We start from the raw sequence: 27,603 nt of genomic DNA, 5'->3' as shown, positions 1-27,603 counted from the left end.
TGCTAACACACGGCAACACTTAAAACAATACTACTTGACGGACGGCGCCACCCACAGACATTTACACCAAACCCCAAAAGAAAATGGAAGTGCGACTTCCCTGATCACGTCGAGCCCTCCTTTTGCGACCGCAACTCCGAGCCCCTCCGGCGTGGTCCGTGAGCTTGTGCCGCGTGTCGCTCGTGTGGTCCGCTCGACGGTACGGATGGGGTTTTGGGGAAACGGACGGGGTTTGTTCGGCGCTGTTTTCCGCGCTCGCGCACGGATCAAAGAAGCAAGGCAGGAACAACAAGCTCGCGACTCGAACCAGAAGACGACCATGAACCAGAAGACCAACATGAAGACCAACCCTCGACCAACAACTGTCGACCAACAACCCTCCAAGGTCTGTCCTGTCCGCCTTTTGTAGCGCGGGGCTCCGCCCTTCGCTCCGCCCCGTTTTCGGCCCCGCCTCCCTTCGAGCTTCTTGGAGAAGCCTCTCGAAGGGGGGCGTGACCTCTCGCTCCCCATCCACCCCGCGCCGTGCGGGGGCCGGGGCCGTCAGTCTTGGCTCAGAGCCAGGGAATTATTCCCCCAAAATCAGACCCCTCCTTTACATGACCTTTGACCCCTGCTCGGATCGCACCTCCCCCACACCGAGCGCGGAGAATTTTGACGGGAGAAACAGGCGGGAAAACCCCCGAGCATCGTTGTTGGTTTTTGTTTTTTCCCGGAGATCGTAACCGCACAGGGCCTACTGAATGGTGAGTGGTGAAGATGTGGTAGCATAGATGGTGGAGGTGGCGTGGTTGTAGTGTGGTTGGCGCTGTGGTGGGGATGGCGTGGTTGTTGAGATGCTGTTTGTTTGAAATAAAAGATAGAACAGAAAAAATGGCCAACTCAAAGCGTCGCAGACCAGATGGATCACATAAATTCCCTCTATACAACGGGTTTGGGCTAACTACACATGTACTTACAGAGATATCTCACCTATGGGACCTGAATGGTGGTTTGCAAATTTCCACAACCGTAACAGTATACTTGAACACTGTAGAACATGTCGCCTCTTTTGCACTTTCAATACCCTTCTGTTTAGCAGTACTTGGGCATTTTATGTCATCACGACCAATCAAATTTGCCGTTTGTAGACTGCCCATGTCCTTGTTTCTCAAGGCGGTGTGGGGTAAGGTGTACTATGAACTCTCTAGTTTCTAGATGTTGCGGATGCAGAACCTGTATGGCTCAGCTGAGATTGGAGAAAGAATGCATTATCAGGTGGAGAAAAGGCATTTGTGACTATTAGTGCTCGGAGAGAAGAAAAAGGATGTCACAAATTGTATTCCTACCCCTATCCCACACAGATACCACAAGGAAAGAAAGATGAAGATGGACAGTTGATTTGCATTCATATCTATATTGACTAATTGTGAAGAAAAGCAGCAGAAATGCAATAATTAGTGTAAGTGTGGCACATTTATTTATACAATGTTTTTTCATGAGCAACATTAATTTCAAATCGGTGTGTTGCACACTGATATTACTAAAGATAATGATGCTGAGCTATATCAATGCAACACGTTTTAGAATAAGAGAAACAAACCAAGAACATCAAGCACTTAATTTCTTCTGATACTTGTTGTTGCTCACCTGTCGTCTCCAAAGTAGATGTTGGGCGATCGTTAAATTTTACTGTGATCTGATTCGTCAGCAAAATCTAAAATAAGAACAAAAGAAGATAAAATTTGCTGCATTCGCCAAAGGTATACAAGAAACAAACCACGGATATATCGTTCAAGGCCCTGTCACACCTTGACGATTTAGCCAGCGTATGCCTGACGTATGAAAAATTTGGCTAAAACGCCGGCACACGTCAAATACGTTATGGGTAAGTTTGTATACGTTAAGAGCACGCTGGCATATGTCGTAGTACACCGAGCTGTTAGACAAATTTTCCATGATTGAAATTTTTCGACGTATGCCAGCGTATGACTCACACGTTCCGCATAACGCTGGCCATAAGTTGGAGGCACGTTACGCGATCGTTGACACACGTCGACACATGTTACTTGTAAGTTACTCATAAGTCGAAACACATCAAGCTAATGGTTAGCGTCAGTGTTCCAGACTCCCTGTTTTTTTTTTTTTTCTTCAGTATGACGGTGATGTTGACACTTCAATTTCTAGTGCGGTTATAATATAATATAATTAATAGGCTTCCGCTCAACGATTTAAATCATAACCGCACTAGAAATCGAAGTGTCAACATCACCGTCATACCGAAGAAAAAAAAAACAAGAAAAAAAAAAAACAGGGAGTCTGGAACAATGACGCTAACCATTAGCTTGACGGGTTACGACTTATGAGTAACTTACAAGCAATGTATGTCGACATGTGTCAACGATCGCGTAATGTGCCTACAACTTATGCCAGCGTATGCGGAACGTGTGTCATACGCAGAGTACGTCGAGAAATTTTCAACATGCTGAAAATTTGTCGACGTATGCCAGCTTGCTCTTAACGTATGCAAAACTTACCCATAACGTATTCGACGTGTGCCAGCTTGGTTCGGCAAATTTTTCATACGTCGGCATACGCTGGCTAAAACGTCAAGGTGTGACAGCGGCTTCACACTTCGATGTCTAGTGCGGTTATGATTTGAATCGTCGAGCCGCAGCCTATGAATAGCCTACGCCACATGATCGTCGGCGATACGCTGCCGCGCGCTATGCATAAGTTAGACTGTCGTTGGGCATAGGTTGTGAACGCCGATAACACTCTCAGCATTCGTTGGTTCAAGTTATCTATATGTGATTCAAACGTTCTGTGTACGTTACTAATACGTTATGCATACGTCCAACTCGTTATGAATACGTCCAAAAATGGGGAAAAATATCAATACTTCAGCGTACGCCAGCGTTTTGCATACATTTTGATACCTTGCCATACGCTGGCTAAAACGTCAAAGTGTGACAGCCCCTTTGGAAAAGAATACAAGCAAAATAATAATAAATAATAATAATAACAATTTTGAAAGGACACATTTTCAAGAATTCCAGATTAATGGCAGAAAACAATCTATTACAAAAAGGAAAAGTGTTCATCCACATGTGTGTGTGCGTGTGTGTGTGTGTGTGTGTGTGTGTGTGTGTGTGTGTGTGTGTGTGTGTGTGTGTGTGTGTGTGTGTGTGTGTGTGTGTGTGTGTGTGTGTGTGTGTGTGTGTGTGCGCACGTACATCTGTCACACTCCATTCTAAACAGTTCCTGCTGTTCTAGAATAATAACAAGAGCGCAAGTGAGCACAATATAGGCCCGAAAAAGTCTCTGTGACACACACACACACACACACACACACACACACACACACACACACACACACACACACACACACACACACACACACACACACACACGCGCGCGCGCGCACACACACAATTATATATTCAAACACGTCAATTAATGAAGAACAAGAAGTTATATACAGAATTGTGCTCCTACATGGAAAACAGCATCCTGGTTGCCATGGCAACCACTTTAGATGACGAACGTATGTCACGACACACCATCTCCACAGTCTGTACCTATGTACCAAATATGAAATGTGAAAGTTGAAAACTTTGGGAGTTAGAGTGCGGACAGGAATGGACGGACGGACGGGTAAAAAAAAAAAAAATTATATATATATATATATATATATATTTATATATATATATATATATATATATATATATATATATATATATATATATATATATCGGGCGTATAAAAAATAGAGGCAATACCCCCGGGCGCTCACTTGGTAACGGCTGGATAAGAAAACTGGTAGGCATGGATCACCCACAAAATATGTAACAGAGAAGAAAGTAAATACCTTTGGATTTTTTTTTTTTATGCCATTGAAAAGCTATTAATCATTTTACTTGGAACAATGTTTGGTGTCCGTTTAATCACAGAGATGCCCGTTTTAAAAGCCCATCTTTCCCAGATCGAGAAGGAAGAAGCAAGATCTCGAGCTTGAATGTAGCTGTTCCTGACGTCGTTGAATCATAAAAAATGGTACCATTGGAAAGCTAAAATCGATTTCCTTAGTTGAAAAGTAAAGAATCAATTTACTTAAAACAAAATATTGTGTCTGTTCAATCATAATATTCCTGTTTTGAAAGCCCTCTTTCTGGAATTGAGGAAGAAAATGCAGGAATGGGAGCTTAATGTAGCGGTTCCAAAGGTAAAAATTTATTTTTCTACAACAGCAGGAACCCTTTAGAAGAGGATGGAAGGAGCACACAAACAACTACAGCCACAACAACAATTAAATGTTGTAAAAGATCCTTTTTTTTCGTGTTCACTTCATTTTACATCCTCATTGAGATTCACAATATGATTGTGAAGTACAACATGACGCCTTTTGATCAAGTCCAACAGTGACGCGATGGGAAGGCATGCCTCATGCTTCAAAAAACAAGTCTCCACTTCATTGAAAACAAAAGTGTCGCACACAACCGAAACAACAGAATTCAACTGCAAACTCCAATATTCTTATCTGTGGGTATCCTACAAAAGTTGATTACCAAAGTAAGCCGATTGATCCAAGACGAGATAACACTTACAGGGATACAAAATTCTTCCGCAAGGTACTTGAGGAAGGCTGCTTGCTGGCCCAGGAACTTCGATCTCTGAACCAAACTAAAGGGGAGTCGGGAATCGAATTCTTGACGAACAGCTGATGCAACAGAATCCAACACGACAAACTGTGCTCCTGTTTCCACCAAGGATTCCTCCAACACCTGTAGTCTGCACAGTCAGAACACACACACCATGTTCCATCCGAAAATGGCAGGCATAATCCTTCATAATTCACTTTTTTACGAGGATACTTCCAGGTTAATGTGGATTTTATTAATTCGAGAAAATAATAAAAGTGTTGTACAATGGATTTGATCAAACTTCACCTATTTCTCAAGGTATACCTATACTCCATGAACACACTTGTGCAATAAATGCAGTGGTGCCTTATTGTTATTTCGTATGCAGCATGTTGCATCATTTCTGCAAGCGCGGCTCTGCCGCTAAAGCTGTGCTCCCCGTTTCCAGTTAGCGGGTATTCATTTTTCCCACCTCGGAAGGATGACAGACTAAGTCAAGCCACCTGGTGTTATTTAATGGCATGGCAGGGGCTCACACTCAAGACCCTAAGATTTTATGCCAGCCACCATAACCGTTAAGCCAACACAAGGCTTTAGTAGTGCCTTGATATAATCAACGTACAAATATCAGGAATGGGAGTGTGGTCGTTTCCAAGCAGTGTCCTTTAAAATCTTCATCGTTCGTACACCCAAAGCCACCAAGGTGTTATTTGAGTGGGCCCAAAAGAAATGAAAATAACGAGGTGACGAGGACTATACAGATGGTGATTCCAAACTCCACAACCCATCTCTCCTCCAGTATAGCAGTGTACACATTTGCTGTGTGAGGGCAAGCATTATCATGGCAATAACATTACATACCGAGACAGTAAACCCCTCGCCATCCAATTTCACGATGTCGCCAGTCAATGTCCGTTTTACCAAGTTCATGAAATTCGACATGATTTAAACTATTGAGGTCCCGAAACACAATATATTGCCATAAACATCTTGACTGACGGTTCAGCTTGAATTTTGTTAAGTGACAGGAACCGATATCTTCACTCTCCTTCCCTCCCTATCGTTCCGCTCCAGGAGCTACGTTGCAATGGCCGGATGAGTTACCTGTTGATCAAACATCAACTCCTTTGGTAAACCACCTCATACCAACATTAATCGATTTCCAGTGAGAATCAATGATCGTTTTCACATTTCTGCTCTTGACATCAAGTTCTTCTGCAATTTCATGCACACACAGGGTGATCCAAAAGTAAATTTGTGAAATGTAAACTTTGTGTGAAGTAACAATAAAAATGAAGTGATTCATGTGGATGTGTATTGTCATATCTCGAAATGACAGATCAGCGAAAATGTGCACAATGCCTGTCAACGGAACAAAATTATGTTGTTCTTGAATTATGAAAGTAATACTCTGCCAACGAAGAACTGATTTGACAATTTTATAGTCCGGTCAGGAATCGCACCCAGACAAAGCAGCTCTGTCCTTTTCTGCCTCCTTTCTGGTTTTACACCTGCCCTCTCCGTGGTTTGCCCCACCACCTCCCAACCCAGAGGTTTCCACATGGCGCATGCTGTCTGCCAGTATAACCCCCTTATGGGGAAACACACAAAATCCAAACTCACTGCTCACGCCACTCGTTTGTTCCTCTCCCCCCACCTGTGGAACAAACTTACTCAATCTGTTCAATCCCACTCTTCCCTACAACACTTCAAAACAGCTGTTCACCACCATCTCAGGTCATCCCCCATCTATCTACAGCCATGAACTTCTCCACCCCAATTAACCCTCCCCAAGCCCTCATCTTTCTGAGTTTCCAGTCTTTCCTTCCACTTCTGTGATTGACAGTTTGTGGCTGCATTCATTTTTCTCTGCCCGTGCCATCCCTCCTTTTACCCTCATTTTCCCCACATGCCTCTCGGATAAAATAGAGGGAGACTCGGATGATTATAACACAGCCTTACTGTTGTGTTCCTCCTTTGGTACGAGTGTGACATCTTGTTGTTAATTTTTTTTCTTCCACATTTTTTTGAAAGCAGAAATCAAGACGCATGGGAGAGGAAATGACAGAGGGTATCAGGTTCACAGACTGACAGAAGATAAAAGGGGAACAGAAGACAACGATGTCGTACATGAAGGAATCGGACGTCCGGTTTGGGTTCTTCACTCGTGTATGGTTAACTTTGAGCTGCCCGGTTTCACCTCACCAAAGCTGAGTTTTCCGAACTGGAGTTGTTGTGTTTTGTCATTCGTCAACGTATTGCCGTTTCATCCCGTGCAATGTTTCATGTTAAGTCGTTCATTGTTTTGTGCTATTCGTTTCGTATTTCCAAGGCCTCAATGGCCTTTCCCCCACCCCAAGACCTTCCTCGGTTACAAAGTTTGCACTGCTTAGTCCTGGGTGTATTCCCGGGTATCTTGTTTCTATTTCCTCAATACGAAGAATGAATTTTAAATCCTCGTATCTCTTTCACAAATGCTACATGTGTTATTCTCCACCATGACATATGTCTCTTCCTCTTCTTAAAAAGGATCATTAGCCACTGTTAGACTTAGTCCGAACCGGGGGCTTATGGATTTGGTCTCAATTTCCGTGTCCGTACGTGTGTGCATGCGTGCGTGTGTCCGTCACCATATCTCGGACATGTATGAACTGATTTTATTTGTACTTGGCACAAGGACAACACATAATGGCATACTATATTTTGCTATATTTATACTCACTATATTTTGCGATCTGATCAAAGATGGCCGACTGGTAGACTGGCGGCCATTTTAGTTGTACATAAAATTAATATGGGCTATCCCTTTAACTCCATGCAGCAAAATTACTAAAACAATGGGGGCTATGACATTTTATGTCTTTTTTTTTTTTTACTTGTTTTTCTGAGATGTTTGTCTGCTCTGCACCTCATTCAAAACCATGATCTTTTCTACCTGAGTTAACCCCACCCAAATATTTCCTACTTCCAATTTTCCAGTTTTCTCTCCCTGGAGTTTCCTTCTACATCCATCTTGTCCACACCATGCACGCGTAATTTGCATCCTGTTTTTGTCCGTTATGTTCTGATCCCGACAATGGACTAGCTCTTCCACGAGTGTTGACCCTGCATACAAAAAAATTTAAAAAAAAGAAGCAGAAAGGAAACAGGTGGAGAAGGGGATCAGCAATTTGAAGAGTCTAGCGATTGGTATGGGAAAAAGCACGGTGCTGATGGGCAGCATTATTGAAGGACTGAACAGAGAAGCTCAAGAGAATTACAGATACAAGAAGTCAATTCCAGAGACGAAAACATAGAATGAAGGAATGAAGTGAGCGTTCAACTTAGAATTGGGGAGGGTAACCAGGTGTGGGATTCTGAAAAGAACTTGTGTGCGTCTATGGTGGGCTGGAGAGGACAGAGGTCTGACAGGGCGGGAGTGACACCAGGGCCGTGGGGATGGGGTGAGAGTTGCATATCCGACTATACCGATCAAAAGCATTCAAAATTTTTTTTTCAATTCAATTTTTTTGATTCAATTTTTTCAATTTTTCAATTTTTTTTCAAAAAATTCAATTTTTTTTTCAAAATCAATTGTTTTAAAAGTGATCGTGGGATTTCTTTAAGAGTGATCACACGCTCTTGGAGGAGCCCATACAAAAATCACATTCACGACAAAGGTAAGTAGACAACGGTGCTCTTTTAAATTAATTTCAAGGACATTAGTACAAAAAGTCTGGTGTTGGCTTAATGGTAAAGGTGGTTGGCTTAAGATCTTAAGGTCTTGAGTTTGAGCCCCTGTGGTGCCTTTAAAATAACCCCAGGTAGGTTGACTCAGCCTGTCATCCTTCCGAGGTTGGCAAAATGAGTACCAGCTTACTGGGGTAAGAAGCCATTCGAGTATCCTGCGTCGGAGTGGTGACCCGTCCAGGATTTTACTCCTCAGAAAAATGAAACTGCCTCAGCAGCCCTATACACATCATGGCATGAAAGGAATGGTTATACACATCAGTACAAATGTGTTGTATTTGGGATTTGAAACTTTGTTTCCAGCATCAAAAGTCATGGGTTCATATTAGAACACAAACAAGCCAACCTTAAGTTTCATTCGGATATGGTATATAATCGAGGTATGGGACAACATTACAGATCAAAATATAACATACCTGTCCATTATATGTTGTGTGCTGAACTCCCTGTACAAATGCACTCTGCTGGTCATTTCAAGGAGTCTTTTCTGACAAGCAAAGTACTCTGAATAGCGCCTCTGAGCAATCTCAATCAACCTAAGACATAAAAAGTTAAAACCTGTGGGTATAAAGGCAAAAAGCAAGCAAATGTCTGGGTGACAATTATAAGTTACCAAAGCAGACATGTCAGTAACTAATGAAAAGAAAGAAAAAAAATTACCCCCGTGCGGGAGTGACGGTCATCTCTGCGAGAAAATATATAGCCTCTTGAAGGTTCGGGCAGTTTTTGCAAACTTTGAAGTCACGTGACACGAAAGTGAATATCGAAAATCCGGCCCAACAAAGTTTAGATATTGTCCCATAGATTCATATACCACAATCAAATTCAAGATCGCTTGAGAAATGTAGGAGGAGATAGATTTTGAAAAGCGTCATTTTCGCATTTTTTGCCAACTTTGAAGTCACGTGACACGAAAACGAAAGCGAATATCGAAAATCCGTCCTGACCAAATTTAGATATTGTCCCATAGATTCATATGCCAAAATCAAATTCAAGATTGCTTGAAAATGTAGGAGGAGATAGATTTTGAAAATCGTCATTTTCGCATTTTTTGCCAACTTTGAAGTCACGTGACACGAAAACGAAAGCGAATATCGAAAATCCGGCCCGACCAAATTTAGATATTGTCCCATAGATTCATATGCCAAAATCAAATTCAAGATTGCTTGAGAAATGTAGGAGGAGATAGATTTTGAAAATCGTCATTTTCGCAACTTTAAAGGCCTCGTGACCTTGACCTTCGGTGACCTTGAAAGTCATACCATCGTTTCCGTCTCATCGACCTCCATCAGGATCACTCATGACCAGATCTCCCGCTTCAACTTCATTGTGGACGGACGGACGGACGGATCGTCACCTCTCCTCTCAACAACAATATTATTAGGTCATGCTCGAAGAGATGACCTAATTAGTAATAACTTAAAAAATTTTTAAAAAGGAAATGTGTATACTGCATACTGTGTGTGTGTGTGTGTGTGTGTGTGTGTGTGTGTGTGTGTGTGTGTGTGTGTGTGTGTATACATACACACATACATATCAACTCATCCACCAAGGTTTGCCATAATCCGTCCAAAACTTGGTGACATTTGGTATTTTGTGCAGATTGGTGCCAAAATATTTAAATTGAATCCATTTTAAATTCAGGCTGCAACACGACAAAATGTGACAAAAGTCAAGGGGTGTGAATACTTCCTGAAGGCAGTGTGTTATTTGTTTCTTCCCACACAGTCTCCTCTGATCTGTGACCGGTTAACCCAGGATAGGTCTCACCTATTTGTCGTCAATTTATTCCCTTTAAAAGGTGGACGGAGTTTAAGATTTCACCCCTGTTTGCTTGTCAGTCCGTGAGCACGATATCTCAAAAGTTGAGGACGAATTCAGACGAAACTTGGTGGACAGGATGGGTGAGTGACAAGGACAAATTGATTAGCTTTTGGTTAAGGTCTGGATCCGGATCAAGATACAAGCATTTTTAAAGGACTTCTCCACAAATGAGACATCGGAACAAAACACGATATACAGCACGATGTCACAAAACAATATGGACGGGTTATGATAAATCTAGGTGGATGAGTTGGTTAGGTCACAAGAACAAGCCAATTCGACTTTGGTTCAGTTCCGGATGCAGATCCGGCCTCTCAGGAGGATACGAAACGTAAAATGTTCAGCCTGGCAAAGGTATGCACTCTTAACAAGTGTCTTTCTAGTTAACCTCAGCCATCGAAGATCAGAGGTTACTGTTTTCACCCCTTTCTGTTTGTTTGTTTGTTTGTGAACAGTATTACGGAAAAACTCCTCGACGGATTTCGACGAAACTTGGTGGGGGATTAGGTATGGTCCAAGGATCATGCCATTAGATTTTGAACTTGGTCCAAAATCCAATATGGCCGCTATGGTGGCCATTTTGAAAAAATATTTGATTTTTTTTTTTTTTGCATTTCTACATGTTTTAAGTAATTTCCAACCCCCCCCCCCAACAAAAAAAATTTAGAGAAACAAAAAATTTTTGCAACTTTTTTTCAACAAAATTTCGATTTTTTTTTTTTTGCATTTCTACATGTTATAAGTGATTTCCAACAAAAAACATGCCAAAATTATAATTGCGGCCGATTTTGGAACTTCAGGTGGATATACCCACGTAAAATCAATTTCTGTCTCAAGGAATCTAGTTATGACGAATGAATTGAGTATGTAAAAGTTAAAAGTAAAAGGGAAAGTTGCAAACTATAACTCTGTGAACACTGTTGACGTCAAATTGAATGAATAGGATATCAGGTTCACTTGATTGACCTTGCAGTATTGGTGTCTGAGGTTTTGCACTCTACCGAGTGCTCCTCCTCTAGTTTGGGATGCGATCATTCATGACTTTTATTTTATTTTCAAAGCCATCCCATTTTTCCTGCACATAAGCCCCTTCTTCATTCACGGCCTGTGGGTGTCCTGGTTTTATTTAATGTCTGCATTTATCTTGTCACAGTCAGCTTTGTGTCGTAGGTAGACTTTGTGAAGTGGTCGTTTGTTCCTCCTGTGTAATGTCTCAAGAGATGTTATCACCACATGGTGATCACTATAGTGGGGCAACTTAGCATAACAATTGTGCATTTTGTGAGGAAAGCACCAAACTTGGCACACTAGTAGCCTATCATATTATGAACAGATTTGGATATTGGGCCATCTCAAAATTTTTGATGGCAGTGGAAAATGGCTGCCACAGCCATCAGCGGCTGAATTTGAGATGGCCCAATATCCAAATCTGTTCATAATATGATAGGCTACTAGTGTGCCAAGTTTGGTGCATTCCTCATAAAATGCACAATTGTTATGCTATACTTAGCTAAGTTTCCCCACTACTAAGAGCACACCGTACTGTAACTTGACTGATCATACTTGTGTTATTTGTGAAGACCAGATCTAGAAGAATGCTTCTTCTTGTTGGTGTCCAAACAAGATGATCCGGCCCATTGCTTACTTGCAGCCTCCAAAAGATTCTCAGCAGCTTCCAGTGATGCAGAACGTCTGGGAATGAATATACCACCCTCCCAGAAATCAAATATGATTTCTCTTCACTTAGAAGAATTGTTGACAAGATCCAATGAGTCACGTAGGCAGTCAATAGTGTCAATATCATCGTGCCTTGGCCTACAGACTGTGCCAAAAAGCATGGGAAGTTGGCCTTTCATATTAGGTTGACACCATGTATGGAGGTGGCCTTCGATTCCATAGGCAGAGAGTTTGGAAAGCAAGGTGGGATGCAAACACTGTATCGCATGCTTGAGATACATCAAGAGAGACAGCCCTCATCTCATGTCTGAGATTGAGGGCCTCCATTCATTGTTGGGAGAGTAGAAGCAGCATGTCCAAGGTAGAGTGACCTGGTCTGAATCTGAATGGCCGTTGGAGAAAAGGAAGGATTCCATAACCTTGCTGATGATTGGAAGTAAGGTAATAGTTCTGCAGTTAAGGGGATCCATGTCTGCCACTTTTTATGCAATGCAGTGATGTTGTCTGACTTCCAAGCAGATGGAAGATAAGCAGGGGAAACGATAGGGTGAAAAAAGCAGATAGAGGATGTGCAAGAGCAGCAGAGCAGGTCTTTCGGACTTCACGACTTGCACTTTCAAATAACGCACTACGTACACTTTAGTCGGAGCAAATTAACTTTCAGGAGTGTGCTGTGCAATGAGTGCATGCATACCTGTGGTGCTGGAGATGAGATTGCTTGTAAGAGGAAGTGATTCAATCAAAGCAAAGCATATGCAAACACCGAGAACGTTTGGTCTAAAGTCTCTTAAAAATAAAGTGAATGGTTATCCCCATAACATGCTCACCTCAATGATGAAAAGGCTCCTTCCGTGTCAATATAGATGACGGGGCTGTCCAAACCTCCCATTCTCTTCGGAAGAGTGGCCAGTACACTCAGCATCATGCAGAGCTGCGTCTTACCACAGCCCGGTGGCCCTGACACCTATGCGAGTGAACAACCATGGTACTGTTCAGAAGCAACTATTTCAGTGAGTTGTTGGTAAAAATCAACCAAATTATTCTGGATTCATTTTGCAAGCTATACAAAGGCGTACCTCTGTGACAGAACCGCAGGCAAGACCTCCACACAGAGCATTATCCAGAGATGCCAAAGATGTAGGTAAAAAAGCAGACTGCTGCTTGTGTTGCTGTTTTATTTCAAGTGCCTGATGAGAGCAAAGACATGTTTTCAAAAAAAAAAACAAACAAAAAAAAAAAAACGTACAACACAAACATAAACACTTGATCAGCAAATGTCCTTGGACAAACATGTCATGTTAATAAATGGTCTGCACTCCCTTTGCCATTAAAATTTTTTTTAACCATAAAATAACTTGAACAGAAATCACAGGAAGGACAAATATACGAGTAACTAGAACAGCACTTGGTGGAGCGCATACCGACGCCAGGCTGAACAGTTAACGTTTTGTAACCCACTGATGGGCCGGATCTCAATCCGAACCTGAACCGAATCCTAATCAGCTTGTTCTTGTCACCGAATCAACAAACCCACTTAGTTTTGTCGTAACTCTTCCACAACTTTTTGAAATATCATGTTACGTATCGTTTTTGGCCCAATCATCTCTCAATAGTGAAGAATAATTTATTAAATGAATTTTAAAAAATTTTCGGATCCGGATCTTCAACAAAATGAAATCGATTCATCTTTGTCACACACCCAACATGTCCACCAAGTTTCGTCCGGATCCGTCCATACCTCTGAGATATCCTGCTCACAGACAAACAAACAAAAAACACAAAGACGGGGTGAAAGCGTTCGATGGTAAATATCACCTTCAATGGTGGAGGTAAATATCACGAGTGTACTTTCACCTGGATTCAAAGGACATGAGTAGACAATGGACAAAGAAACAACGGCGTGTGGGATTTCAGCCTGGGTTCCCCACATCACAAGCTCGCCTGGGTTCAAATGCCAATGATAAACAGGACAACCCGATTTTAACTGGCTGATCTCTATTATTCAATCTTTGTACATCACGGTGAGGTACCAGTCAATGATCTTCATTCTTATGTCAAATTAGCTGACAAAGCTTTAGTAGGACACAGGGAAATGCAAGCAACATGCACTTTAGCTCGTAAAGTTATTACACTGGAAGTATAACGGTCAGAAGGACAGGATCACAAACTCGACCGTAATGCGTCAAGAGGCTGATCCATCATCGGGCGGAAAATGCCAGGGTAGTTGTACTGCCATGGCTCTGGATGGACGGTGACTTGCGCATCTACTTGCGGTTGCTTTTGAGGCCATCAGGGTGCCTCTGCTCTGGCTGGGGGGTTCATTTGGGCACTTGATGTCCCTTGTTGCAGCCTTGTATGCGACGTGTATATTGCTAAACTAATGTTCCTTCTTCCTCTACATCTTCAATAATTATCACGATTCAATCCAATGAAACCTGATCTCCACTTGCATTCCGAGGTTCGCCACTAAAGTTACCAAAGCCCATGCCGCGAAGTATTTGCTATGCTAATACCAGGGGAGTTCGTGGCAATTTCTCTGCCATGCAATCCTTCTTGCAATTGAACTCTCCAGATCTGCTTGCTCTTTGTGAAACTCATCTCCACAGTCAGATGTTATCTGAATATTTTGTAATGCGTGGCTACGTCCTCCGTAGACTTGATTTTCCACCTTCTCATGATTTATGGATAGGCCACTCTCCCATTTGGTCGTGAGGTCTCCCTTGATGATACGACACAAGAGTTTATGTGCTTTCACCTGGCAGTTTTGCATTCCATCGTCTATTTTTTTGTACCGATCTCCATCATCGCCCAATTGCGCTATTTTCGACGCAATAACCGATAGTATTGATATGGCGATTTATCGACATCCAAATAATATTTTGGTCTTTAGACCTTTAATGCTGACTTCAATGTTTATCACAAAGAATGGTTAGCTCACTTTCACAGCACAGATGCTCCTGGTGTCAGTGCATTTAACTTTGCCGTGTCCCATGACCTTACTCAGATAATTTCAGCTCCGACTCAAATCCTTGACTGGGTTACTGATAACCTGGATCTTCTCGATCTATTTTTGTGCTCACATCCGAGGGATTGTGCTGCATAAAAAATTTCCCCTCTCGGAAACTGATCATGTCAACATTTAAGTTCCGGTTTCTTACTCCTCACCATCAACTGTTGTTCATCCTGCCCGTCAAAACGTCTTCCAATATAGCAAGGCCGACTGGGATGGCTTGCGTTCTTTTCTTGCTGATGTTCATTGGAACTTGATTCTTTGACACAACCCACCTGAAGCTGCCAAGGAAGTTACCGAGTGGATCCACGTTGGTATGGACCCCTTTATCCCTTGTCGGATCGACTAAGTGAAGCCACCTGCTCAACCATGGTCCGGCCCTGCTTGTGTTGCTGCTATCGCCCATTGCAATAACTTTTTGTCCCCCGGCCCTCCGACAAGGTTGGAGACGGGAACATAAAAATGAGCCCCGTCCGACTGACCGATCATCTGTCCATGTACTTTTGTGTACGCGGTATTTCAAAAACAGTTGAACATTTAGCTTTCATATTGTATAATTCCTCATGACATTGTTACCCTCGCCGAAGGAGAGGGAATTGCATTTGGGTCAGTCTGTTTGTTTGTCCGTTTGTTTGTTTTGCCGCACAGAACTTTCATGTTTTTCTCCGCAACCGCTTGTCAGATTGAGACAAAATTTTCACCATTGGTGCAACTACTCATGTGGAAGGTTTTAATGATAATTATGACGTCATAAGTAACGTGGTGTGGCAGCCATGTTGGAAAAACAGAAAAACTTTGGACCTCTGTATCTCTGAAACCGCACCACGGGAAAAATTGAAACTTGGCACATGGCAAGTACTCCTCATGGGGGATGATTGTGATTTTTGTGACGTCATAGGCGCCTTCGTTATGACATCATAATTGCATATGTAGAACGCCACATCCGATCAGTTTGAAAATTTTCAGTCATGTGATTCAGCAGCCACATTGTTGTTGTTTTTTTAAACCTTCAAAAATCTTCTTCTCTGAAATGGCTGAACAGATTGAGGCGAAACTTTACATATATGACCGCCTATCCATGAGGAACAAAAGGTTTACACATATGACATCATCGATCACGTGGTTTGGCAGCCATATTGGATTCACCCTAAAACATAAAAGCTTCTCCAGAACAGCTAGACAGATCAAGGGGAACTTCACATCAATGTTCCCCAAGGCATGGGTGTACAAGGTTGTTAAGGAATAATTGATGTCACATGGTTTGGAAGCCATATTGGATTTGAGAAAAATATTAAATAATGTTTTCTCTGGAACCGCGTAATCAATCAAAGTGAAACTTCACAATTATGACATCGTAGTGATGGGGAATACATGTTTTAAATTTGAACTTTATCGGACACATGGTCTGGCAGCCAGAAATATTAAAGTTTTTGATGTGGGTTTTGTTTTTGTTTTTTGAATTAGGTTCACTTTGCTGTGCCTCGATGGGTTTGAGAGTCGAGGAGCAGCAGCTGAAATGCAAATCCTATCCAGGTTCCTCCTGATGACTTCATCTTTGCTTTTTGCTTTTTCAGGTTCCTTCTGATTACTCCAATGCAGGACTGTACCTATTTGGTCTTCCATTTCATCTTAATTGAATTTATTTTCATCCCATTCTGAATTCAATTGAATAATAATAATAATAAAAAACAACATCATGAGTCAGGGTCAGGTGTCCGATCAAAGAAGCGTTTCATCAAAGCGGAACGTCTTGGTACCCGGTCATCACTCCCAGCAGTTATAAAGTGAAAGTTGTTATTATGTCTCTTATTAATTATGTAACACACCAGTACACAAACACCACACAAAACAAGTCCTGGCGAGGGTCTGCAATCTCTGATTGCTCTTTTTCTTGTTTCGACCTGATTAGATCACGGCGGAGATTGGCTAATTCTGGTGCCATGGCAACCATCTCGGTAACTTGGCTTGTGTATGCATTATTTCACAGATCTATTACTCATACCTAAAAGGCACGGGACATGGAGTTTCAGGTCCTTGTTCAATCGGTATCATTGCGTTGGCTCGAGAGAGGCATGTCACTCATTTAGCTTTGCAAGCGAACACTGTAAACGAGTATGAGAAAATGTTAAGCAACAGTAGGCAGAATCTGTATGTGATTTTACCTCAAGTCAACGGCAAGGCTCCAGAGACTTTTGGAAAATTGCTAACAGTATTCTCAACCGTTATCGATCATTCCTGTCCTCTTCGATGGCCCTGAAGTGCTCAACTCTCCGACTGATAAAGTCAACCTCTTTCCCAAGCATTTCGCTGCAAACTCTACACTTGAAGACCATGCACACCCATTGCCTGCTTGTCCTTCCTGTGTTGACACCAGTTTTTCCACTATTTATCATCACAACCAAGAAAGTTACTTATTCAAGGGCTTGACATCTCAAAAGCTACTGGACCAGATGGAATCCCTGTAATTGCTTTGAAGATGTGTTCACCAGAATCATCTTCTGTTCTCTAAAAATTGCATAGTGATATCTTTCAAAGTCTGTGCTACTACCCAGCTGGTAGCAAGCTTCTGTAGTCCCAGTCTTTAAAGGGCCCAATGAGAAATCAGCTCCTTCCAGCTATCGGCCGATTGGCCTTCTAACCATTATGAGCCAATTGTTTGAATCTCTCATCAAACTCCAACTCACAAGTCATCTGGAAACCCACAACCTCTTAACTGATGGCCAATATGTCTTCTGACATTCAAGGTCTACCAGTGATGTTCTATCCCTCATCAACGAACATGTAAACTGGGCTTTGGATCATCGTGGTGGAGCTAGGGTTGTTGCTCGCGACATCTCGACAGCTTTTGACAAAGTGTGGCGCAACGGCATTTCTGGACAACTCATCCATAAAGCTAAAATCATGTGGCATTTCTGGAAAATTTCTTGCTTCAATTTCTGACTTCCTTGGAAATCGCCAAATCTGTGGTACACGAGTGACAGTCGTCCCTTGTCCATAATATTAATGCTGGTGTTCCTCAGAGTTCTGTGTTGAGTCCTACATTGTTGTTGTTATATATACATAACCTTCCTGATTCTATTCTTTCACAGATGATTCAACACTGTACACTATATACCCAGGAACTATGTCTCCTCCATCCAGTGTTCAGACCAGTGCCACTCTCAATCAGGACCGAGAGAGTGTGATTAACTGGGGAAATGACTGGCTTGCTACTTTCAACCAAAAGAAGATTCACTTGCTGGTGGTGTCCAGCTCGAGATAACAAAATTTTTCTAACCCCGTCTTATGGATTATTCACTTTGGCAGGAACTCCTTGGTATCCATCTTCTTGGCTCGGACATCAGATCAAACCTCAGATGGGAAAAGTACATCTCTAGTATAGCTGGAAGAGCCTCTCAGCACCTTGGCTGCTAATACCGTGCTCGGCGATACCTTGCTCTGGCTACTATTCTCTATCTACGCAAGGCCACCATATTATCTGTTATGGAGTATTGTTGCCATATTTTGGCTGGTGCTCCAGCCTGTGTCACCTCTCTCCTTGACGGAATCCAGCGACGTACTGCCAATCTGGTGGGACAGGAGTTGGCATCACCCCTGGAACCTCTCAGTCCACCACTCTGTTGCTCATTTGAGCCTTTTCTACAGATAATTTTCCAGAATGTGATCTTGAGGGTCCAACCACAGATTGTTCCACCTGAGCATACTTTCAGTCGCTCTTCACGTTTGGCAGCTTCTTCTCATCCAAATTCTGTATCTGTCCCGAGGACTAAGACAATGAGGAGGTACTCTTCTCGTTTCTTCCCCCATACTACATCACTGTGGAACTCTTTACATGCATCATGCTTCCCTCTCAATTCTTACCTACCTCAGTACAAGAGGAATCCTACTATATTAAATTATGAAATTCTCTTTTTTTAAAAAGTTTTTTTTAGTTTGATTTAAACACCTTCAGCTGTTCTCAAATATCACATTTTTACCTGACATGACCTCTTGACCCCATAATCGAATCAGATTAGGCATACATCATAATACATACTTGTACCAAGTTTGACTTAGCTATCACAGACTCAAACATATGACCTTTGGCCTCTTGATGCCACCATCGAATCAGTTCATCTTTGTATCATACTGTATACTTATACCAAGTTTGGGAAATATCACATTACTGGTTCACAAGTGAGCATGGCAACATAATTTTTCCCTCACATCTGGCCTTGAAAAATAATATGGCTGCTGAATCACATGACCGATGATGTCATCAATTGTTTACCCCCCCCCCCCACATACATTTTAGCCCTAGATGACCCATTACAATTTTCATACTGCTTGGATAAAGTGGTCGACATATGCAATTATGATGTCAACGTGAAGCCATCTATGACATCATCAAAAACACTTATTTCCCATGGGGGGTACTTCACATGTGCCAAGTTTCAATTTTTTTTCCACGGAGCAGTTTCGAAGAGAGAGAGAGAGGTCCAAAGTTTTTCCTTTTTTTCCAACATGCTTCCAATTTTCCAACTTTTTTTTTCCAACGTGGCTGCCACACCACGACCGATGATGTCATAATTATCATTTAAAACATTGTACATGAGTAGTCACACCTATGGTGAAAATTTTGTGTCAATCGGACAAGCGGTTGCAGAGAAAACGGAGAAAATTAGCCGCTTACCTCGAGTGTCTTTACGCCTTGTTCGAGGTGATTTCCATTGAAAATAACAACAATAACAACAAGAATAACAACAATAACAACAACATGCGTACGTACAACCCAAAAACGTAATGCCTTGGGCAACTTCGTAAGCAGAGGCATTAAAAAAACAAAAGAAGTGCTGAGCCGATCTCCACCAAATTTTGCAATGAGTGTTGGTTGTACCCAGGGTCAGCTCATGGGCACCTCCTTGCCTCATGAGGTAAGGGAGTGGGGGGGGAGGGGGGGAGATGAGGGGGAGAGGATGACTTGTGATTTTTGTCTGTACACGCGCCACAGTGCAAGTGGTTTACACGCCCTGCTGCAGACAAGGAGGGATTATTTGCCACGGCACAAAATACATTTGCCCCTCCTCCCCTACTATCCCATTAACCTTTGCCTCCCTCCCCCACACGAAGGGAGAGGGTGTTTTTAGTGTCAATAAATTTCTTATTTTCCTTGTATATCCATAATTTCCTTTGTATCGCCCCACCTTTTAGTGGCTTTTGGCTTTGTGGTGGGTAAAATTCCATTTAAAAAAACCAAAAAAAAACTTACAGTGGTGGTTTTCGGACAACAGTGCTTGCTGATAGTCATCATCAGTTGCGGAAAATCCTCATAACTCCTCCCAGTCATCCTCAGTAGATCCAGTGAAGACAATGTTAGAAATTCCTAGAAAGGAAAATAAATAAAATAAATAAATAGAATGCCATCATGACCTCAAACTAACCATCATCATGTGAGTGGTAAGACATCAATTCATAGCATTGTTGATTTTGTTTGTCCTTTTCAGTGGAAGCATCCTCAAGCGAGGCAGCCAGTTGTACAAATCTGCCTTTCAAGACAACATCAGATATATTAAGCTTTTTCTAACCACTCACTCACTGATATCATAAATACATATTTCGTGCTTTCTGGGGAATATGAGAAAGTTGAAATTGTCCATGTGCGTGGTCCAAGGGCATGGCCCAATGCTACGTCAAGGTGTTTGCCCCAGAGGTAGTGCTTTGCGAGCGGCGTCCAGGAACAACACATTCCGAAATCTGCGTGTTCTGTGGCATGGCGGCATTTGGCTGCACGTTGCATCTGAGCAGAAAAACTCAAAACCAATTTTGAGTGTTTTCACTGTTGTTCTGGACCGCCATTCATTGGGGCTCATGAGAGGTGTAGTCAAGGCAATTGCAAGCGAGCTGTGATCACACCAGAGAACGCAGGAAGCTCAGGAGATTTTGTCAGAGTCGATGCTTGAGCTCAAATTCACTACTCCTCCACACGGTGAACAGAACTGCTCCCCCATGTTAAGATTGGACGCAACCTGACAAGGTTCGAGACCTTCTGGTGCATCAACAACTTTCTTTGATGCCTTATTTGAGGTGATTTCATCAAGAACATCAAGAACTGCTTTGACCTTGGCGAATTCAAGCAGCTTGCTCAAAGCCAGTTGTGTTCATCTTTGAAGAACATCTAGCACTCGTACTGAGCCGACCTCCAATCTGTGAGAATAAACACCCCAGCTATCACTGGCCAGATCACAACTAATTTGCAAGCCATCCAAAATGGACACCTCACAATGTGGCAGAATGATATCTATGCATTCCAGAGGATTTCAGCAAGTAATTTATGAAGACAATGGAGTTTTTTTTTTCTGCTGATGCCAGATCAGAGTTGATCACAGGGTCACAAGGTCAACAGAGCAATTGGACGTCCCTTAAAAACATCTTACTGCACGTAACTATCCTATAATATCTGCTGCACCATAACACAACGCACTGAACCTATGCACATAACTCAACGGTAATGAAGGGGAAAAAAATTGGAAGTGAAGGGGAGATAAGCAAGTCACACCTGGCAGGTTACAACATGTTGCTTTGCCAATCTTGAACACAGTTCAACGGGCAAACCAACTCGGCGGAGATTTTTGGAGGCCATGGCTCCACTTCTGTCCGGTTCTGGTGGACAAAGAAGCACATATATAACATTACCATGCAGCTTTGTGTTGTACACTGTCACTCCTCCCTATTCAAATGTCAAGGTGCTGCACGACATCATTGCCAGGCACCGAAGGCGACCGTGATGGCGTGCACCGAAAGGGCGTACGTACTCAGTTTTCACTCCGTTTGTTTTTGTTGTGCGTTTGTCCAGGCGATACTTCAGCCATCGTTTGAGCTAGGGAGCTCAAACTTGGGGACAATAATGAAGATGTGCTTTGGCAAAAACGGAATTTTTTTATTTTTTCATTAATCATTCAATGTATTAATTACTTATTATCGATTTATTACTGAATTATTTATTTTCTTTCTCATCTGGGAAATATCTCAGGCACCTTTTGAGCGAGGAAGCTGATATTTGGACATGACAGTGACCAAGTGATTTGGCTATAAAGGTATTTTTTTATTTATCGATTAATCAATTCGTTTTTAATTAATTAATTTCCAAAAAGTCAAAGATTTGAATGAAACAGTGGTGATTTTGGTATGCCATTTTCCAATTGATGAAGAAATTAATTATTTTATGATCATTATTTATTTATTTTAATTACGCAATGAATCAATTAATCAATCAATTATTGCACACCGCTCCCTCCCAACTCCGTCTCCATGTGCTTCACAGCAGCATCGCCGGGAACCAAAGGTGTCCCGGAAATGTCGCACACTGGAGGATGTTATTTATTAATTTATATGGCATGGTGGCGGTGTACTTTGAACTTGCCTCGACTTGTTTGGATTATTTTTTTCAGCTCATCTGAAAATGGAATTCCAGAAAAGGAAACACAAGGAAATTAGACACAGGTGGAGGCCATTCAGCCAATCATGCCTACACCACAACACTCACACCAATTCATCAACATCAGATCAAAATAATAAAATGCAAAATATATTTTTAATTAAGTGTATTTTTTTAGTTCCCCCCCACCCCCCCCACCACCAGGAGAGGGGGCATGGGCTTCATTACAAGCACACATCAACAACACACACACCACCCCTTGACGAGACCCCCACCAACAGCACTCCGTACACACGCACACAATCACCCATCAATGCTCAAACTACCTAAAAGTCATATCAACATCGCCATACCCCTTTATCTCCATAACTTCCAGGTACCTATGTAATTCTAATTTAAACTTATCGACTGTTTCTGCTGCCACTACCTTTCCAGGGAGGCCATTCCATGCATTAACTACTCTCTGAGTGAAAGACCCCTTCCTTACTACCGTCTTAACTCTCCCCTTCTTTATTCTCAGGCCATGGCCCCTGGTTCTGTCAATATTGACTCTGTTGAATAATTCATCTGCACTTATTTTATCGATACCTTTCATTATCTTGAACATCTCTATCATATCTCCTCATAACCGCCTCCTTTCTCCCTGTCTCCTTCAGCCGCTCATCATAGCTGAGTCTAGCTCGGCCCGGAATCAATCTGGTAGCCCTACACTGAACCCTCTCTATGGCATCTATGTCCTTCCTGAATTGTGATGACCAGAACTACACACAATATTCTAGATGTGGCCCTCACTGAATTTCTGTACAATGTTAACACCACCTCTTTTGATTTATAAATGATCCCCCTCCGAATACAACCTAAAACCCTCTTTGCTTTACTTATAGCTGCCTGGCACTGTGCTGCCTGCTAACCTCATGTATGTATTTCCACCCCCAGATCCTTCTCCTGTGTGACATGTTCTAAAATGACCCCTTGCATCCTGTAATCTCTATTTTCATTGTTCTTTCCCATCCGCAACAACTTACACTTGCTCAGGTTAAATTTTTCTTTTTAGTTGTCACAAAATATCCACCCTCACCAAACAGTACCTTGAAATAGCTGAGCTCACTCAAGTTGTTTTGTTTAGTATGAGAACATTGTCTACATATATTTTTATGAACACCACAAGGAAAGGGTAGAGGCCAGAAACTCAAAAGAAAATGTAAAATGGGAGTAGAATACCCCCAGATTATTGGGCCATAGTAAAAGGAAAGAGGAGGTGAGGAGCTTCAGGGGAATTTGCAAATAAGGAGCTTTCCAGGGACAACCCCTCACTGATGAAACAACCTCCACTTGGAAGAGGACAGCCCCTCCCTGAAATGACACGAACCCCCCCCCACACACAAACACACACCTTAAAGGAAGGGGACAGCCCCTCACTGGTGAAACTACCCGACCGGCCACACACACACACACACACACACACACACACACACACACACACACACACACACACACACACACACACACACACACACACACACACACACACACACACACACACACACACACACACACACACACACACACAGAAACACACACACACACACACACGCCCATCCCCACACCCACGCACCCCCCCCACACACATACAAACACCCCCACACACACAAACACATGCCCCCCCCCACACACACACGCAAACACCCCCCACACACACAAACACATGCCCCCCACACACACACACATACGCACCCCCCACCACACACAAACACACGCCCCCCCACACACACACACAAACACCCCACCCACACACAAACACATGCCCCCCCACACACACACAAACACCCCCCACACACACACAAACACCCCCCCACACACACACAAACACATGCCCCCCCCACACACACACAAACACCCCCCACACACACACAAACACCCCCACACACACACAAACACCCCCACACATACACGCACCCCCCCACACACAAACACACACTCGCACCCCCCCTGGACATGTGGACATGATAAATCGATGTCCCCCTTTTGAGGAACAATGGAGGTTTGGTGTGAAGTGTTGAAACGACGAGTACGAACCGGTGTCATGGGAATGACAAACCAGCGGTGCTCGCCGTCTCCTCAAGCCGCTGTCACACCTTGACGATTTAGCCAGCGTATGCCGACGTATGAAAAATTTGTCTAAAACGCTGGCACACGTCGTAATATGCCGCGCTCGTCGACAAATTTTAACATGCTCAAAATTTTTCAACGTATGCCAGCGTACTACGACGTATGCCAGCGTACTTCAGCGTGCTCTTAACGTATACAAAACTTACCCATAACGTATTCAACGTGCACCAGCGTATTCGGCAAATTTTTCATACGTCGGCATACGCTGGCTAAATCGTCAAGGTGTGACAGCGGCTTGACACTTCGATGTCTAGTGTGGTTATGATTTGAATCGTCGAGCCGCAACCTTTTAATAGGCTACATCACGTGATCATCGGCGATACGCTGCCGCACGCTATGCATAAGTTAGACTATCGTTGGGCATAGGTTGTGAACGCCGACAACACGCTCAGCATTCGTTGGTATAAGTTATGTACGTATATGTTATCGAAACGTTCTGTGTACGTTACTAATATCGAACGCAGTGAGCTTCATACTCCATGCGTGCACATGAGAGAATAGGAAACAACAAAACAACACAATACCCTGCCAATTGTGAATCTGTGTCGTTGCCGATGACCATTTTGCTTCCGTTTTTGTTTTGTTTCTGTTTTTTTTTTGTTTCCGGTTTTTGTCATGGGGAATGATGCGTCCCAGGAGATAAAGGCATCGTCGGAGACATGAAAGACCCAAATATCAGACATGGTGTATATTTCCTCCACTGATTTTAATAAAGATATCTCCCGCATCATCAAAAAATAATTTTTAATCGTGATTTACGTTATTTGATCGCTGATCCTGAATACAGGCCGAAGTAACCGGAAATTGCATATACAGTTGTGAACAAGTTATAGGTGATGTCAGAAGCGAATGAAAGAAGAATTCTACGTTCACTTCTAGTATTTATTTTTTCAGATGAGATCCTGTTCTAGACGGTGTAGTTGTTGTTGTGAAGGTAATGTTGAGGAAATATTTATTTTTTTTAGATGAGATCCTGTTCTAGATGGTGTAGTTGTTGTTGTGAAGGTAATGTTGAGGAAATATTTATTTTTTAGATGAGATCCTGTTCTAGACGGTGTAGTTGTTGTTGTGAAGGTAATGTTGAGGTAATATTTATTTTTTCAGATGAGATCCTGTTGTAGGCGGTGTAGTTGTTGTTGTGAAGGTAATGTTGAGGTAATATTTATTTTTTCAGATGAGACCCTGTTCTAGGCGGTGTAGTTGTTGTTGTGAAGGTAATGTTGAGGTAATATTTATTTTTTCATAGCAAAAAGACTGTTTAATTTGATATATTTAAGAAGCGAATGTAAGATTCTACGTTCGCTTCTAGACTTTGCCTATTCCATATTACGTTATGCATACGTCCAACTCGATATGAATACGTTCAAAACTGGAAAAAAAACATCAAGAGTTCAGCGTACGCCAGCGTTTTACATACATTTTGATACGTTGCCATACGCTGGCTAAAACGTCAACGTGTGACAGCGGCTTCACGCCAAGGGTTTTGTGTTTGTTCCGTTAATCAGGAATACATCGTGATCGGGGGATGTTTAAATTAACATTCCAAACATTACAGGTAAACCGGCACGGCACCTTCAAACAAACCATTCGTTCATCCACGTCACCGTGATCGCGCCTATTGTTCTAATAAACACGAGAGAACAAACAAAACGGTCAACACTCCATCACTTCCTCGACACGGTCATAACATCACTCTTTCACACTCAATTCCATTTCACACAAAACTCTGAGCGTTTCATTCATTTTAACACAGTTTACTTCACACAAATAAAAAAAATCACATGACGTGATCCCATTGAACCAACCAACCAACGTTCCAAGAGAGTCGTAAAACACACCTCCGCCGTAAAGTTGTAACTACTCCACGACCGTCGCCGCAAAGGGAAGCAATCTGCGTTTTCCAAGTTCCAGATTCGAGGAAACGTGCCGATTCGTCATCTTATAAAACAACACAAAACTGAACCGATATATTTACAGAGCGTTGGTGCCGTCAAGCTGCTGAGTTAACGTCTGCCTACTGGATACGACAACACCTTTTAAAAATATACAATGTCGAGGCTCATATGAGAGCGAACACACATCCATCCATTGGGACCATACTCTGTGCAGAGCATTGGTGCAACCTTGGCAGTCTCCTTGGCTGTTGTGTACAATCCTGGACGGGTCGCCACTCCGACACAGAATACCAGCAAGCTGGGACTCATTTTGCCGACCTCGGAAGGATGACAGGCAGAGTCAACCCCGCCTGGTGTTAATTCAACAGCCGAGTGGGATTATGAACTCAGGATCTTGGGATCCCAACTCCACAGCCCACCACTGCAACCATGAAGCCAACAACACCAGGCATACTCGTGTGAGAGCGAACACACAGAACGTACAACAAGGGGGGCAGGAGACAAGAGGGGAGGGAGAGGGATGGGGTGGGGAACACAAGATGGACATTACAGGGACTTTCAGGAAGGAAAGCAGGGAAGAGGAAGGAGGTGGGTTTGGGGTGGATTAACGGGGGTAGAAAAATCGAGGATTTGGATGGGGGATGATAGGTGGCGGTGAACAGCTGTTTTGAAAGCCTGGAGGGAAGAATGGGAAAGAATAGAGTGAGGGAGTTTATTCCAAAGGCGGGAAAAAAGAGGAACGAAAGAGTGAAGGTGAGCAGTGATTCGTGATTTTGGTAGTTTTACCAGAAGGGGGTTGTTGGCGGACCTTGAGCGCCCTGAGGAAATATAGACAGAACGGGGGAGGGGAGGAGGGGGATGGGGACGAGAAGATGGGAGAAGACAGAAAGACCACCGACCTGCCTGCGGTGAGAGAGTGAGAGACCAAAAGACTCAGCGTCATCGCGGGAGATACCGATGATCCGAAATGCCTTGAGAGGCAGGAGCACCAGCCCATAGGGGAGAGCAATACTCCATCAGGCTGCGGACGAAAGCTTTGTAAGTGGTCAGGAGCTCAGGAAGGCCGAGGAAGGACTTCTTCCAGAGGATTGTTGAGAAATTAGATGGGGGTTCTAAACGGCCCTTTCGGAGAGACATCATGAGAGTGTGAGATGGAAGACATGTTCCACGTGTTGGACCAGCTGGTGATTTTATTGGGGTTGAGTGGGGGGGGGTGGGGGTGCGGGGTTGTGCAAGAAAGAGATAAAATGTGAGGTGAAAGTCAGT

General features: G+C 42.9%; 1 protein-coding gene across 7 annotated transcripts in view; it reads right to left on the bottom strand.

The window, feature by feature from the left end:
• Positions 1-27,603, bottom strand: part of RAD51B (RAD51 paralog B) — a 37,620-nt gene that overhangs the window by 6,573 nt on the left and 3,444 nt on the right. For 2 of the 7 annotated variants that reach the window (XM_085889406.1, XM_085889400.1), the window contains exons 1-8: positions 26,027-26,197; positions 21,395-21,498; positions 20,108-20,221; positions 12,926-13,036; positions 12,677-12,813; positions 8,765-8,884; positions 4,584-4,767; positions 1,627-1,693 (exon numbers count right to left, since the gene is read on the bottom strand). In XM_085889406.1, coding sequence (XP_085745532.1) covers positions 1,627-1,693; positions 4,584-4,767; positions 8,765-8,884; positions 12,677-12,813; positions 12,926-13,036; positions 20,108-20,221; positions 21,395-21,478 — 817 coding nt within the window. In that variant the 5' untranslated portion in view covers positions 21,479-21,498; positions 26,027-26,197. The other 5 variants (XM_085889404.1, XM_085889405.1, XM_085889403.1 and 2 more) reach the window with 5 other exon arrangements.

Source organism: Eptatretus burgeri, chromosome 7 (assembly GCF_056783735.1).
Source record: "Eptatretus burgeri isolate ZD-2024b chromosome 7, Ebu_testis_v1, whole genome shotgun sequence".
NCBI classification, from domain to species: Eukaryota; Metazoa; Chordata; class Myxini; order Myxiniformes; family Myxinidae; genus Eptatretus; species Eptatretus burgeri.
This window is presented reverse-complemented; position numbering and strand designations above follow the sequence as displayed.